Source organism: Tyto alba, unplaced genomic scaffold (genome assembly GCF_018691265.1).
Source record: "Tyto alba isolate M040663 unplaced genomic scaffold, T.alba_DEE_v4.0 Super-Scaffold_9, whole genome shotgun sequence".
In the NCBI taxonomy this organism is placed as follows: Eukaryota; Metazoa; Chordata; class Aves; order Strigiformes; family Tytonidae; genus Tyto; species Tyto alba.
The window spans coordinates 29,620,714-29,638,134 of NW_024881330.1; the positions used below are offsets into that span (position 1 = coordinate 29,620,714).

Here is a 17,421-nt window from a genome sequence, read left to right on the forward strand (position 1 = left end):
GGCAGCTAAGAGTCCAGCCACTGCCAGAGCAGCAGATGTTTTATATTTCCAGAGTTCAATGTGAATTACCATTCAGATTAATGGTTTTAGATACAGGCTGAGCTTCACCACAGTGCAATCAACTTGTGAAGGAGTTGATTCATATGACATTACAAGAAAGCCATTGACAGAACAGGGTGGTCTCACTAAAAGAATAGATGTGGATGTCTCACTGATGCAGCATACTTAAGATGCTATTTCCTTGCTTGCAGTCCCATGAAATATAATCAGTATTCTTGTAGTTCAAACAAACATCTGAAAAAGATACCATCCATCATCAATTTCCATGAAGGTGTGTTACAGAGGATATTGACAAGACTTTAAAATTCTGTTATTTTTGTTTCTAAAATTGGGAAAAAAACATACAGAACAAAAATTTTTAAGTAAATGTATTTATTATTGTTGGATTATTTAATGCAGAAATACTGTTATTTCAAGTATAGGCTTACAATCCTGTTTCATTGTTCTTTATACCAAAACAAGAGACAAGAACGCCCTGGTCAACCACATTTTGATCAGGAGAGTCAAACTGTGGTTTCAGATATTTATGCACAAATCTCATTGATGGCATGATCAATTATATTTGCTCATGAAGTGAGAATCTGTCTCAATAAAACCCACTAAAAAGATTAAGAACTCTTGCTATCTTAACACCCTTTTTACACAGAAAAGCCACTTGCATACATGGAGAAAATACATATTCAGGATACAAAGACCAAGTGTTCTCAAAATCCACGTCGCTTTGATTGCTATGACATTAAAATGTGAATTTGTCTTTTAATATGGACAATCAGTTGTGACACAAACAGCAACAGCTCTTCCCCCTTTCCATGGTTTTAACTACGTATAACTCGTTGAATACAATTTTCAGAACAGACCTCTTGTTTCACCCGTCCATTGTTTTAAGAAGTTAAAAGCTTAGTTCCTTATCAATGGTTATGAAGCAATGTCCTATCCTTTCATATTTTATGAGTATCAAATACCAAAAGAGTGCTTTAATTTATTTCCAAAAACACCTTGTGCATTAACTGGTGCAGCTCAGAGCAGGATACAGGTAATGCTGAAAACAACTACTGAAAAATATGTTTTTATGCTGAAAACAATTACTTAACTGTAACCTCCTTAGCATGGAATAAGGCAAGCATCAAGGCACATGTGGGCAATAGGAAATGGTTTTGTAGCTGTTAGTAGCATCTTCTTTCTTCCTTCATACTAGTAACAAAATTTAATATTAAAGCAGTTATGAAGAGCCAAACAGATTGTCTACGTCCATTTTAATGTTAGGATTTGCCTAAGTAAATGTTATCCTCTGAAAGTGAAATTCACCTTTCACAACTCAAAGTTTCAGCCTCCGGACCTATGGCTGGAGTTCTAAGTGCAACAGAGGACACAAAACAAAAGCATCTCTTAGTTCTAGAAGTCGCCTCGGGGACACCCAACCTGAGCCAGGTCCTAGAGGAATGATGCGCTCACCATCCTGAAATTCCGAGGCTGAGTCGGGCGCCAGTTATCAACCAGGGGGAGATCAGGTTCATTCTCAGCATTCTTGGATAGGCTGCGGAGCTTTGCCATCTGCAGGAGAGCAAAAATCAAAGTGTCCTGATGGAAACAGCCCAACAATTAAACCCAGGAGGCTGGCCCAGCCCCAACCCCCCAACCCCTCCTTCAAAGTTGTGAAGATGTCCTTCACCCCATCACCACAAGAACAGCGCTCATGTTCTTCTCCTAACAGCAATATTCTTAGAAATAGTCTAGACAGAAAAAATTGGTGCTGTCTGAACAGGACTGTGAGAAGTACTGTCACTTAGGTACTGTCTACAGGACTGTGTACAGCCACAGAAACTGTGGGAAGTCCTCGGAAAATGCAAATAGAACAGCCTATGCCCTAAGAAACCTCTCCCACTCTAACCCTGCCTTGGTGTCTAATTGTTTAACTGACTCTGGAATTGCAAGGTGTTATGGCTAAATTATAAACTAATTGTTCATTTCCATAGTGGGTCTGTAGCAGAGGATACATTCTGCTGCAGTGATATAGAAAAGTCCATTATTAATAACAGGAATGTAAATCTGGATAATGACTTGGTCAAGGTTTCAAATGATTTGTAAACAGGGTCTGAAGCTTGAACCTCCTTGGCCTTTTTTTTTAAACCAAGGTATGTTTTTTTGAGGGATGCCATAAGAAGAGTTCTGCCCACACTCTTCCAAACTGTATAATGCTCTTCCTATACTGCTTTCTGATTTTCAAAGGACGCAACACATATACCCACTTACAGAGAGATTGTTTGTTTGTTGTCACTGTCATGCACAATATTATACAGAAAGCATATCAGCTGTGATTCAGACACTTGACACCACCCTGCTTGAATGGCTTATCACGAAAAGGATGCATACATTTTCCCATGTGTACACTTGAAAATGTAGCCCCACGCAGGGCACGCAACCACTTTGTTCGCAACTAGCTTCAATACGCTGATGTATCTGCCTTCCACAGTACAGAGTTCAAGTCCAACAGAAGCAGAACTTGTCTGGGCTGTAAAAGCTGGGTTCACTGTGACTATACTAATTCCAGTTTATGGACTGAGGTAGCTCAGGCATCTGAACACTGCTTTTCACTACATGGCTCAGAAAAGCCAGACATCGCAGTTTGTCTGAATAACGATGAGGTTACATTTATAACCAGTATAATATGCAGCAGATGGATTATTCATCTGAAGTTAAATTTAATATTTTGGATGAAGAATAATTTGTACGGGAACAGCAGGAGATGAAAGTCATTCATCAGTTTTGTTAATACTGATAAAGTACTACTGGAGAAGAGATTGCTGGCTTTTATTATTATTTGTGGAAGATCTGCCCTGCACAGTAAAAAAAAAACCAACATATATTCAGACTATAGCCACATAAATGCAAAAAATTCATCTGCAATTCGATAGTTATTCCACAGTTAAATTCCTATTCTTTCGTTAAAAGTAATCTGAGCAGCTAGGCCACCCACTCTACATCTCAGAGGGATTTCCGAAGAATTGATTTTTCCTGCAGAATACTGATTCACACTGACTGCACTTATCCTTGTGGCTAATATACTATTGCCATCTGGCTGTAAAAGCATCCAAGTGATCCACTGTAAATGCACACAAGCTTAAAATAATTACTATTAATGAGGCTGCCATGGTATTACACTTTCCAGGATTAGAAATAATTGGTAACACAATCCTCTTTTATGAATACATTATTTAGACTGCAGGCACTCTGGAGTGAGGAAAATCTTTCTGTTGTATTTGTATACAGTACCTCACAGACACTGCCAATTCTGCCTAAAAAGCAGTTATCTCAGGATAGGAGCCAATGTCCCATCTATATGTAGTAATTTCCTTTTTTACCTTAAATGATCCATTTTCTCTACAGTAGGGCCAGTTAGAGTACAGTCTGTTTCCCAAAACTCACTAACTTTAGAAAAACTGTAAGAAAGCCCATGACCCAAATACAGCAGTGATTGAAAAGTCTTTTCATGAAGCTGGACCAATGATGTGATTAGTTACTCCTTTAAAAATGCATTTTAAATCAGAGATGCTCGGTAATGACGACACTTTTCCCAACAAAATCTGTAGTTCATCTTCTGTAATATAAACCTCTAAGCAGATTTATTATGTGGAAGCCAGTCAGAACATATTTGTATTTTTCACACAAGTATCAGCTTCAAAATAGCCCACATATTTTAATTTTTAGATGGGCAAGGAAACAGGAGGCAGATCAATCAATAAGCTGTGAAAATTAAGCTTTAAGATATATGAATACATTATCATATTTCATCTCTTGCCAGTTAAGATTCCCATCACACCTGAGTTCTATTCTTTAAAAGATAGAGCCACATAAATACAAATTAAATAATTTTTTTTTTTTCTGATACATGCACATCAATCAATACAATGAAACACCTTATCACCTTGGAACCTAAAATGAAAAGTTATGTGTCAATATATAATATCTACATAATATGTCAGTCACTTGATTAATGTTCTTGTTCTCACTAACCTGAAGTCTTAAAATTTGTGATATTGTACAATTATAGTCTGCTAAGTAGAGGAATAATCTCAGATGAAAAAACTGACTTATGTGGTACGAGTAGAATCACAGGCTGAAATGTGATGAAAGAGGGCATTCAAATTCTATAAATGGGATTGAGGGGGGAATGAGGATTAACAAATATTTCTTTACGGTAACTGACCAGAGAAAGCTTTCAAATTAACAAGAAGTTACAGATACCTGATGCTGCTCCTGTTTGTGAAAATTTAGCTGGTATACCTTCCAGAAACATGGGTATCAAGCACCTGATGTAACACTTCCCTAATTTCCTTGGTTACATGATGCCATCAAGGTATGAGGCAGACAGAATCACCAATCCCATTAAATCCGTATTCTGGTAAGAGATGTTTTTGAAAGCATCATGCTATAAAAGACACATTTGCAAAGCAGAATGTTCAAAAAGTTGGAAATGCTCAGTTGCATGAGGTGAGAGCACTAGACTCCTGCTTCATTCAGTGTGCAATTGTCATTAGGGTACCTGACTGTCCCACTGCATTTCACAGTAGCTTCATTTCATAATTTGTCCAGTGAATACCCTCAAACATTCATCATAAGCAATGAACACTTCACATGAGGAAGCTTAAGATAATATAAATGGTTGAAAAAATCCCGCAGAATCAAAGCTGTTGGTGCAAACCTAACATAAACTTTAGCTAAATGTGTCAGTGTTCTCATTTAAATGGTTGCAGGAGAATAAAAGTTCATGGCTTGAGCTTTCCCACTCTTGGTGTAACGGAGCTCTTGGTGTAATGCAGTGTTTTGAGCTCTGTAAAATAAAAGGTATGAGCCACATCCAACCCCATCCTTTCCTACTAGCAAGAGTTAGTATCATGGGAACACAGGGACTGGGAAACAATGAGAACTACTCTTTTCTTTAGTTGATGTCAAAAGAGTTCTCTTGCCAATGGGAGCAAGGACTCTCATATATAGTAGCTACTGCTTGCTGTCAGTCACACTCCAAACTGCTATAAACTCTTACCATCTACACGATGTTATGATTTTATTGATTTATAAAGCTCTCTGATGTCTATGGATTTGAACCACCATGACCTCTGACATGGGCTGAGACAATGAGCCATTCCAAGTAGAGAAGGTCATCATCTCTGCTCAATTAGTTAATGTAGGAGTCATAGAGAGACAGGTAACAAGATGTGTCTAATAGGTTGATTGCACATACTAGGTTGTAAACTGCAGTCCTTTGAAGACTTTTACAGGTTCCCTATGGAGTCCCAAGGTACTTTAAGGCCTTCAGTTCTTCACTGTCCTTTTAGTCATGCAATTTCTCAAAGAATCCAATGAGCATTTTCCTTGTCAAAAGAATAAGATCAGGCTATGGCATGTAACTAAAAGAAGTGGGTAAAATATTATCTATATGAAGTTTACCTGGTCTGAGCTGACTATGATAGGCTCTCTAAGAATAATCCAGGTGATGCACTCTTCACAAGGTGGAGTGGTAAAAGACCCATGGTATGTCCAATAGTCACGAGATTTAGGGAAAAGAATTGAAGGATCGAAGTTTGGAAAAGGAGCTTCTTTCCCCTTTAAGAAAAACACAACAAAACCAAACAGAAAAATCTTCAACAGGTCTAGTCAAGATTAGGTAAAGATGCAGCTCTGGTATTTTAAGAAACAGAGTGACTCAGATACTTCAAAGGTATGAGCTAAGGAAGCTAAGTACACATCTAGACAAGACACAGTGAGGCAGCGTAAAGGTAAGTGGACTGAATGACTCTCACAGATGGGCCCAGAGAAGCATTACACAACATACAACTCCACGATGCTACCTCTTGTACCTGAGCTAACTCATGGGAAGTGGTGTCCAATACCAATGTGCTTCACTCATTTCTGTGCAGAAATACTCTTCCTTCTGGTCTCCTTATGGAAATTCTACCTACCTATTGATTATTGAATTAGGTCGCCATATAATGCAGTGAGACAGGTACTCTAGTTTTCTAATATCTGTGCTAATAACAAGCTGTCTTGCTTATGCAATGCGAGATTCTTATCACATAATGTTATCTGAGACACAGGTGTGTCTAGTCAGTGGCTTTTCCAGAGGTCCATTAGGCAGCCTATTTCAAGATTGAATAGACCAATTTCCAAAGATGCCTTTCTTTTGTCACTGACCACTGAAGGAATATGACTCCATGCCTAGTTTTTAGGTGAGTAAAGTTTGGCAAGATGATTTGACAAAAGATGAATTCCACAAAATTATAAGGCCTACTAAAGCTAAAGAAGGCTCATATGTAAATGGAAGACTTTTCTAGTTAAGGAAAAGCTACCCATTGTTTTATTCACAAGTATATTCTGGCAATGTGGCAGAGCAGAATTTGAAAAATAGAAAGTCATGCCTCTTGATTTTTTTTTTTGTTCTGAGAATTTGCAGCAATCTTCCTATAATGAGAAGTCCAACATTGTTACCTTTGTTTTGATAGCATTTATTTCTTCAAAAATTCTCTTCATCTCCGGTTTGGGAGTTTTCCCTACCTGTGAAGAAGAAAGCATGCACTAACCAAAGAGTTCTGTTCAATCAGTTTTCTTCTTTCTCCTATTTTTTCTATATGGGCATCTAAACATATATCAGCTACAAAATTACAATGCATTAACCCAACCTATCACCCCTACCAGCTCGGTTAGCTATGTCTTCTGTCTGTACCCCATCAGATACTATGATACAAATAACAAAATTATATCAGTATATAAACTCAGCATCATGAGTAATTTCACAATACAGCTATTCCTGTTGACACTGAATGTTAGCCTAACAGAGACAAAGAACTCTTCAGATACAAGTACAGAGTTTGGAAAAAGTTTCCTTCTCGTTTAAAAAGCAGATTTCATGGTCAGATCTACTGTCTGGAATTGTTGATCTCAAAACAGAGGCCCATCTTTCTATCTCTAGCAAATATAAATTAAACAAGAGAGAGCAAAGGCCAGTATATTAGGCTAAGACTGCATGCCCCCAAAAGGATTTTAAGAAAGGATGAGTTACATGTATTGTCTGTGCATTAGTTTTGCCTGGGAGAAAGTTCATGAAAAGCCTAGGAGCAATATCTGTCCCTGAAATCAGCCCATGATTAGCACAGAGGACAGCTGACCACTATTGGTCAGAGGGCCAATATTGACATCGTGTCCCCAAAGCAGAGGAAAATACATCTGGGTTTACAGCTTCCACCAGCCACACAGTGACACAATGGCTGCTGGGACAAGTGTGTGTAGTACTAGATACCATTTCGAATAACATGACTCATGCTCTGTAACTTGAAAAACATGCATTACTGAAAGTCAAACCCTTCAGTGTGGTATGATCCCTAGAAAATATATTCAGAGGGTTTTGGTTTTTTAACCTTGTAAGAATACTCTATAGCAGCAGTACAATGAAGGGTTGCATGCTTCTACTTACTTGCAAAAATATGGCCAAAACAGCTATTCCATCATTTCTTCTCACAGCATCAAGGTAATTACTGTATTTGGGATTCCAATGTAACAAATGTAGCTGGAAACAAAGAAAAACATGTAAAAAAAAATCCATTATTGAATAGCAAGCCACCAGAGGCTGAATTTAGAGTTCTTCATATATGTGATATGTGACAGAGTTTGGGGCAACAAAGATTGAGAATTAAGTCATACAAAAAAAAAAAAAAAAAAAAAAAAAAAAGGACAGCAATTCATGTATGAGCTGTATCAGCCATATATTAGCATTTAGATTACTATTTACTTTAAAATAAACACCTGAATACAGAAATTGCAAAAAAAGAACAGAAATCTCATCTTAAAGCTGAAGAACACAAAAAAGATGCTTAAGTAAACAGGTAGAATATGCAGTTCAGCAGCCATCTACTGATATGTGATTAATTTCCATTTAGCCTTCAAATTACAGCAGTTCTAGCAAAAAATCAATGAGAATGTAAGATCTGTATATTATTAGTCTACAGTTCTCATCTTCTTTTACAATCTTAAAGTGATAGAAAATCAAGGTCACACATTCTTCCTCCTTTCTGTCACTACAATTTTATAGTTCTGCTATAATACTATACTTTCATAATACTGTTTTAGTAAGTTTTCACTGCTTCTCAGTAATTCAGTCTTGCTGTCCTGTGATTCAAGCCACATTGGTTTAAGAACATGGAAACTTCTGTTTCACATAGTATTTTTCTTTTCTTGTGCTCTGAGAATTACTTCAACCTGATTCACATTTATAAGAATCGATGGGAGTAAGAATAAAATGTCACAGATAAATAAATAGAAATAACTCCTTGAAAAGCAGACAAATGACAAATTTTGTCCCACCTGAACAATAATGACAATGTTATTTTACACTCTATTTTAAAGTAAAAGGTTGTGAGTCATACCTCTCCTGCATATCTCACTCCATTCACAACATGCTCAGAGCCATGGTCGTCAGAGGAACCCCAATGAAAGTGAAGCTGTCGCAGCCTGTAAACTCCTGGAAGTGGCCCACCTCTCAGCACTGCAATTGATAATCTGCAACAGCATTAGACTCAAGTATCTTTCAAATCTTTTAAAAGACGTATACGTATTTAAAATATAGTTACATACATATTTACTGTACAGATGCTCTACGTTCTGAGAGTATTGAGTACCTCTTGGAAATCTGCACTGATTTGAGCGGCACCTCAGGCAACCATCTTCAGCTATATGCACTTACAGGCAGATGAAAATTATTTGTGTCTAGGTTCTCATGATAGTCAATAGAGATCATTGTTTTAATTCAGCTGCATAAATATGCATCTAGTACCTTCCAGGATATTCCAAGGACACCTGGACAGGACTGGAAGATGTGACACAAGATCTATAGAAGAGCTATATTTTTCTGAAGCAGTATCTGGAGGCAAGGTGAAATACATTAGGTTATCAAAATGGCTTAAGGTTCCTATGTTTGGGTAACTGAAGTAAAACCCTAATCAGAAAAGTCAAGTCTCTAGAGTAATTCTGCTTGCCTTAAGGTAGACATTCAACAGATGGTGACCTGCATTGTTCTCCGGACTCCTCTGCTGACTGAAATGGGAGTCTAGAGACATAACCCATCTACTTTTAAAAGCCCGCATAACACACCTAAATTTAGAAGTCTTAATCTCATCTTGAATTCCATCTAATATCTACCTATATCACAGCACACAAAAATAGCCATGATTAAGATCAACTACTGAAATGCTAGACGATAAACAAATTCCCACAAAACACTACAAATTGTGTATTTTACTGCAGGCTATGACGTATTTGTTTAAAAAGCTATGAAATTACTGATGCTGCTTTTACTATAATGGCTGCTCCCTCCGGCTGTGGAAGAGGAGAAAGAAAACAGCAAATGAGCCAGAAAAGCAATCACTGAGAATACAAACTATTTTCGTGAAGAAAAGTTCAGCCTATGATGAACAATACACTGTATTGTTAATAATCTTAACTTTTTTATGTTATATACCAAATGAAGGTGGTTTGTTTGAAAGGATATCACAATAAAAAGGGAAGAACTTCTTCACATTCACCAAATACTAATAAATATAAAATTCTCATTCACTTTATTTGGAGATAAAAGTTATAGCATTCCTATAAACCATTCAGCAGTTCTCAAGAACAGGTCTTTATATGCTTGAGAAAAATATCCTTGAATCTGAAAAGGGATTAAATCCATGAGCATCTCAAGAAATAAAGTACTAAGAGTATTCTTTACTGAACATTAAGAATTAGCTGTTATTCTCAACAAATTTCCTTTACTTGCTACCACAGACATTCAGTACTGTGGCTGATGCAGACATGGTAACAGTAGTAGCTGACAAGGCCATCAATTCTCCGTTAAAATAGATCTGTAAGACCAAATAATCCAGTTTAAGGTAAAAATGTGTCATTATTTCCACTGATGGGCTATCAGCAGACATTTTCAATTGAGCATTAGGTGAAGCTCTGCATCACCTCGTGCCAATGCATTCCTGCTTCACTCATCTATAAATAGACAGTAGCTTTCTTTTACTTAGCACACTTTAAGCAGACAGAATGATGCAAAGACTAAGATGCCTATAAACTAACACCTCCTGAAGGACAAAAAGATGTTTTCTTTCTTTTAATTGCAAATGCGTAGTATAAAACATAGAAATGCACGAAATGACAATGTAAGTATATGAAATTTCCCTATGTCAGTAAATGAAATTTCCCTATGCTTTAAAAAGGTAAACAACACAGCTACAAGAATGAAGTTCTCCAATACCTAAAACACAGAAAGTCCCAAACTATGTCTGCATAGCTCAAAGCTAGTAAAGAATTCTTTACTTTTTTTAAACATGTGGCTTGGAACCTAAATTCTAAAGGTAACTTTATCCTCTTGGGTCTTTTTAGAAACTACTAACACAAATAAATACACAAAATAAATACACAAATACATAAATAACACAAATAAATACATAAACACACAAAATATAGCTTTATTTTTATGTATTCACATACTTATATGTAACAGGGAATTATTCTAACAACTATTACACAGGAAATGTTTGCCTTAAATATATGAGAAGGTTTTGAAATAATTGCATCCACTTGCTGAGCAGCTCAGGTAGGGGTCTGGTTGTTGATCTGTACTAATGTCAATTGTCATCTATTCTCACTAAGATAAAATCAGCGAAGTTATGCCTATACAAATGCCTTCCTTGTCTGATGTGAAGGCATACCAAGAAAGTCAGATGGAAAAATGCAAGGAATATCAAACAGACTCATGAGGTGAGTTGTGTTTATAAACATGAGAAGAAATAACTGTTCTTACAAGATTTATGATGCTCACATCCTACCAAATCCATAAAATGAACTGGTAAACCACAGTGAAATTAAATTAGTAAGGTATTACTGCATAACAATTGAAAAAGACGTATTACCTTTGTTATGCTGCTTTATAACAGAATCTAACAGTGCAGTATAAAACCCACAGCTTTTTAATGTCAGTGCCACATTTTAGATGCTATAAAAGAGCCTCTGCTCAAAGATGATCCCTGTACTGAAAGTCTGGCTAACTGCAGGGATAAAATGTGTTTCTTAAAGGCTTTTGGAACTGAAATTTCAGTTCTCACTGAAATTTTCTTTAAGGAAGTACTGAACAGATATGCAGAAAAATTACTTTTGTTTGTATGTGAACTCTGTACTCCTGCAGGGACAGACTGGGAAAGAGCAGTGGCTGACAGAAGCCTGTCAGTGTGCCACCCACCCTCATCTGCACTGCAACACACCTTCTCCAATTTTGTGCCTCTTGATCACAGCCTGTTCATCAGTGAGCTCCCAAATCATCTTTGTTTGTGATCTACGGTAGGACTGAAATCCTACCAGGAGTAGAAAACAGACAGTCCACTGAGTAACTGTAGCCTCATAAGGCCCTTGACTGTTCAAGCATTTTTACCTCTAAAAATGGAAGTTCAAAGTTAACAGAAATTCAGCTCTTAAGTTCCCTATACCCAAACTTTGCAGTGCTCGTATTAATGATCAGTACCTTCATGGAGATACTACAAATGACAGATGTGTTAAACACTGAAGGAAGGATTTAACTTTGCTGCCTTTCACGGTATGTGGTACAACCACTGACTGGTATGCACCACAGCTACACAAACATGGGGATTTAGCTGTGCTATTCTTGTAATGGCTACTGGTTTGTTCCAGTGTAAATTCAGTACACAAAACGTTAAGTAACTTTTTGCAGGGATCAACCAAATTTTGAGTGTCTATGCACAGACTTCCCACCCACAGTTTTAATTAAAGTTACTGGGTTTTGTCCTCATTGTTTTAGAACCGGTCAACAAATAAATGTTTATTCACCAGAAGTTGATAATCAAAATCTCATTTGCAAAGACAAATTATATTTATCACAAAGTGGTACTCTAGCAAATGCTGTCCACAAGCACTGGCCATGCTAAAAGAGATTGATAACCAACAAATTCTCACTATTTACAGTAACTGTCTCTTCAAACTTTTTTTTTCATCACCCACTTCCAAAGGCACACATTCTTTTGATAAGAAATTGAAAGATTCTGCAAACAGCATCAAGGTAACCTTGTAAGACAAGTGTGCCTGCACTGAGATACTCCAAGCCCTTAAATGTCATCCATCAGAAAGTCAGTAAAAGGAAAAGTAGGGATCTGTTTGGCCAGTGAACTTCTATAGAAGGTGCCAAGGAGATAACAAAAACAACGAAGTGAGAAAATGAAAGAAGGCATCCATTTGACATTGCCTTAGTGTATCTCTCCCCAGATGCTGTGTCTGGGTTCCAATACAAGACTTATGTATCTTTACTGTTTTTTTTAAATGATTGAACACCTTGATCTAACCATCTAACCAAGGTATTATAAAGCAAAAGAGGCATTAATTGTTAGGAAGTTACAAGCTCTACATCTCAGACAGCATCATGACGACGGTCCCAGCACTTAGGTGCTCTCAGGACTCTTCTTTGGCATTAATATTTTTGGAATTTTAAAATGAAAATGGACTCTGCTTGCAGAAATAAGATGGCAGCCCTAATTCAAAACAAAACCAGAGTCACTGGTCTCTGAGTTGCCACTCAGTCCAGAAAACATGGCAGTGGTAGGCTGCCAGAGTACCCAAGTTCTGGTATGGGTCTTATTGGGCATAGCTACCTAGGAGGTTTTGATTTCAGCTCCCAGTTCTTTCCTGGATTCTGAGGCCCCTGCAATGATTTCACAGTGCTTAAGGTCCTTCTTCCACATAGGTATGGTAAGACAGACAACTGAGTCCACAACAATCCATTAACTTGTACAGACAGGCAGCAGAGGCATGAAACAGCTCCTAAAGCAAGTATCTGTCATCAAATCTTGTACTGAAGATTCTTAAAGTCAAACAGACATCATAAATAGCCAGAGATAAATTTTCCAATTCTTTCCACTAGACTAACTCCAAAGATAACTGTAATAAGGCCTTTTTCAACATAGTATGTGAATTACATTGGATGGCACTTTCCCTGGAAGCTTCTCTCTAATCATTTGAGTTTAAGAAACTGTCCCAATGGTGAATATTCAATGTACTCCGGGCAGAGAAGACACAGTGGAAGTAAAACTTGGAGACATCCAAAGTAATTCATTTTATTACTCACCTCTGCAATTTATTCAGTAATCTATTTCATCTACGACTGATGAAAATCTAGAGAGAACTACTATCTAGAAAGTTAGAAGTTAGGAAAATAAAGGAAGCCCTTAGTATTCTGGTTAACTCTGAAATAATTCAGATATAGATAAAATGTCTTTGTTCTAAAGGAATAAAAGCTTCACTCCTATATGACTGCTATTATATATGTATGTATACTGCAGCTGATGGTTCCTTTACACAAAAAATACTCACTGTACATATTCTAAAAAACTTAAAACGTGCTCAAGTCAGTAGGAGTATGCACAGTGGAATTCGTCCTGCAATTAGCATTATATTAGAGAAGGAACACCACCCACAGACTCTGCAGGCAATGGTATAACAAAGGAGACATAACAATAAACACTGAATGTTTCTTGCCTTCAAAGAGTTGAGAAATACACCTACTTTTTTTCCAATGAGTCACTTTTTATTTCTGAAATCAGAACACAACAGTTCATCCGATAAAAAATTCAGAACATTCCAAAATGTTCTGCTCTTTGTGGCCACAGTGTTGCAACCATACTGTAGACTGCTGTGCCTGGATACTCCCTCCCATGCAAAATCTGAGTAATTATCACAATAATTACTTTGACATTTATGCAGAAGATGCAACCATTGATATATTTGACACTGTTCCAACAAATAAAAAAGATAGTAAAAAATAGTAAGTAATGGTCATGGAAATCTTCTCACACGCCACAGCTACGTGTATCATGTTACCTGACATTCGCATTTTTATTCAAATAACATTAAAGATTCCCACTTTGCTATAAAATTAATCAAACTCTTGACTGCACAAGTTATTTGTGGGTTTTGATAGTCCACCTTACATACATCCCGATCTTCAGTTTTCATGAGAACCAAGTCATCAACCAAAAATCCATGCCCATAGATATTTAAAATCAGTCAACCTATTAGTAAAATTCCTCCTAGTAATTACAGCTGTCAATCCTAGTTATACTGTATTAGAAGTTGGAACTTTTAATGCAGTTAAGAAATAAGTCTGCACTGTACACTGTGGAATACAGAGTTTTCAATATTTTACTGAAATTGACATTCCTTTTCCTTTTCATACCATCCCATGTACTATAAATGGTAACACAGTTCTGTTGTCCTTGATACAAGAATAAAGAGTGAGGTATGCATTTGATTTTTCCTTTTTATCGCGGTACCAATGCAATTTCATACTTCTTTCAATACTGTTTTTTCCTTTGAAATTCAGCCAAGAGCATTAACATGAAACGTCAGTGGTTCTGCCAACCACCTCTAGCACCTGTTAAACAGAACAGACATATCTCTTCAATATATATAAACCACTAGACCTTAAAAGCTATGTATTATATACACAGCACATTGTATGTAGTCATAACTACGGGTGGATAAAAGATTCTGGACATTAAAGCTGAAACACTGGAATTTCTCGGCCCTATAATCCTCATTAAGACAAAAATCTCATGTTTTCAAATGCAACTTCAGCTGTACACACAGTTAAAGACGTTCTGCTGGTCATCTCAAATAGCTTGAATGGAAATGAGTCCTCACAGATAAAGCGTGAACTCCTTGCTCCTGGAAAGCAACAAAACTGCAATGGCTTTTTACAAGCTTAGAAATTTACCTTACACCCTAATTCATCCTGCACCAACCTTCTCTGCAGCTTTCTCCTTCCCAAAGATTTTACCTATGGACTTTGAAAGTAGTCCCAGGCCTTTCCCACCAATTGTGCAGGGCACTGGACTCATAGAAAACTGTGACATGCAGGCAGTACGCAGAAACTTCCTACCAGCCATGAGCATTCAGAGCACACTCTGTCTTCCAAATAACTTGCAAAATAGTCACTAATATATAATGGCAGCTTGAGATGAAAACAAAACTAACCTGATCTATCGAACGAATCGTCAAATACGACTCTGCAGGTTTTCCCATTATTGAGGATGGTCTTAGCTGCACCAGGATCGTAACTAGCAAACCATGGTAGTAGGGAGCGATCGTAATGCACATCTTTGTTATTGATTTCAATAGGTGACTGATGGCGTCCTTTGGCAATCGGGTAATTTTTGTACCACTGATCTGGTCCTAGAAAAAAATACAGAAAAATATCATGAAAACCTTTCCTAGCTAGGCTTGAATTATACCTGTGTTACAATAAATGCAAGCTTGGTTTTGCTTAGCTACAGAACATCAATTAAGTGTATTAATAAGTAGGTTACTAATTGCCTGGTTGTTAGTCATGCCATGTCAAGAGTTTCACTGCATAAAAAGCAATTAGATTATTCTAGATAGAATACTGGATGCTGAAAGACATTCAACTGAACATAAACTCTCACAGCAACCTCAAGACTTTATTTATTAGGAGACTGACAATACACCATGGAAAGAAGCAAGAGGTGTATATTCCAAGTTGAGCAGTGGCTAGAAATATGACGGGATACAATGAAATGATTCCAATGTGGCACTGTGTGCCCACCTGGAGAGAGAAAATGCCACTGATACCTGAAGAAAAATGGAATTTGAAACGTGGACTTAATTATCCTCCTGGTTTTATCAAGAGCTTCATGTGGAAAAAGCCAGAGCGAGCCCATGCTGCTCTTCCCAGAGCAGAGGGGAGCGCAGGCACAACAGGCCACCGCTATTTCCACCCTCCAGGCAGGAGAGCTGGTGGCTGCGCTGCCGACCGGCACTGCTCTTCCTGCAGCGAGGCTAGCCTGGATATTAAAGCTACGCCAAATTTCAGACGATACGATCAGGGGGAAAACCGACTTGCTTCAACTGACTGACCTCTGCCACGCCCTCTCCTTCCACCAGCTTTGCCTCTTCCACACCCGCGAGTGGCGACCAACCGGCCACGCCGCGCGGACCCAGGCCGGCCTGGAGCCCCCGGCCCGCCCCTCCCTGCGCGCGGGGGGAGCGGGGCGCCCCGGCCCGCCCGGATTTGGCCGCCGGACCCGCTGCCCGCAGGGGCCGCGGCCCCACTCACCGTTGTCGCCGTCGTAGCTCCACGGGTAGTAGCTGGGGTTGATCATGGTGTCGCTGCCGCGCCTCAGCCTCTCCCGGCGGCTCTGGCAGGACGGTGGCCTCGCCTCAACGGCGGCTTTTTATACACTCCCGCCAACTCCGTGCCCTTCCCCGCCGCCGGCGGGCAGGGGGGGCACAGCGGGGCCCCGACCCCCGGGGGCGGGGAGAGCCGCGCCGCCGCGCACCGCCCGCCCGCCCGCCGCTCCCGCCGCCCCGGCCCCTCCGGAGCGCGGGCGGTTCTCCTCGGAGCTGCCGCGGGAGACGGGGACTGGAGGGGTTCCCCGCTGTGCGGGGGGTGCAGGGGGTGATCCCGGCGTGGGGCACGGCTCCCCAGGTCTCCCGGGGGCGGCGGGGAGAGGAGCCCACCCGCCGCAGGGCGGGGAAGGCCTGGTGAGGGGAGAGGGGCCGCCGCCGCCTGCCCCGCCGCCGGGAATACGGAAAAGCATGAGTGGCCGGAATGAGGGACAAGCGATGTAGGAATATTTTTCAAATTCAAGTAAGGTACATGCATATACACAGACAGACGTACACACAAAACAGGAAGCTTAGCCTGGCTGGTTTCTGAAATTAAATTTACAGGCTACCGGCAAGGTGGCTGGGCTTTTTATGGTTGGTTGTACAAAGCCTGTTTGCTGTCAAACTGCACCAGGTTAGGAGAGGCCGGGTCCCTCCCGAGGGGGCGGCGTCGGTGATGTGTTTGCCACTCGATGTGCGGCATAACCCTGATCTGGAGGCCAGCTGGGGCTGAGGGGGACGAGTCCACCCGCTTCTGTGTGCAAACTGCTATCGCGGGTTCACACCCTTCCCTGTGAAATCCCCACAAGTACACTGGGGCTCCAGCACTGCTCCCTGCTGCGCTGTCTCCTGCTGCCTTCCTAAACGGCTTCCCTGCAAAAATTCGGTTGCATTAATTGCCCCTGGCCTTTAAAAAGGTGCTGCTTCTGACTGCAATGATTCTTGGAAACTGGAAGTCACTAAACTAGCTGAAAATCCAGTTCCTGCCGGCTTCAGATAAAATCTTTATTAACAGAATAAGCATAGGATCTGTTTGTTTTGCTTCAGCTCTAATTCTCCATTCATTTAGCAGGGTGTTATACAACAAATTGCACTTAAAATTATAAACATACTTGTTAGTGTGCGTGCATTCCTTATGTGACT

General features: G+C 39.4%; 1 protein-coding gene across 3 annotated transcripts; it reads right to left on the minus strand.

Moving 5' to 3' along the window:
- Positions 1-240: 240 nt before the first annotated feature.
- Positions 241-16,480, minus strand: LOC104356113 (carbonic anhydrase 3). Of its 3 annotated transcripts, XM_033005887.2 has the most exons (8): positions 16,226-16,480; positions 15,127-15,324; positions 8,475-8,593; positions 7,526-7,618; positions 6,544-6,609; positions 5,506-5,661; positions 1,513-1,611; positions 241-294 (listed from the first exon to the last, which is right to left on the minus strand). In XM_033005887.2, the coding sequence occupies exons 1-8, from the start codon at positions 16,269-16,271 to the stop codon at positions 283-285; spliced, it is 789 nt and encodes a 262-aa protein (XP_032861778.2). In that variant the 5' UTR covers positions 16,272-16,480; the 3' UTR covers positions 241-282. The 3 variants fall into 3 exon arrangements, with proteins under 3 accessions (XP_032861778.2, XP_042642247.1, XP_042642248.1); XM_042786313.1 differs by lacking the exon at positions 241-294 and having other exon boundaries at positions 416-1,611; positions 16,226-16,479; XM_042786314.1 differs by lacking the exons at positions 241-294; positions 5,506-5,661 and having other exon boundaries at positions 416-1,611.
- Between the last annotated feature and the right edge of the window lie 941 nt (positions 16,481-17,421).

What these genes read in the sequence shown, in the direction of transcription:
- LOC104356113 (XM_042786313.1), bottom strand. Translation starts at nt 16,271, where the DNA reads ATGATCAACCCCAGCTACTACCCGTGGAGCTACGACGGCGACAACG. An exon ending in GAGCTACGACGGCGACAACG is followed by an intron (nt 15,325 to 16,225) that starts GTGAGTGGGGCC and finishes ATTTTTTTCTAG; the next exon opens with GACCAGATCAGTGGTACAAA. An exon ending in CGATTCGTTCGATAGATCAG is followed by an intron (nt 8,594 to 15,126) that starts GTTAGTTTTGTT and finishes TATCAATTGCAG; the next exon opens with TGCTGAGAGGTGGGCCACTT.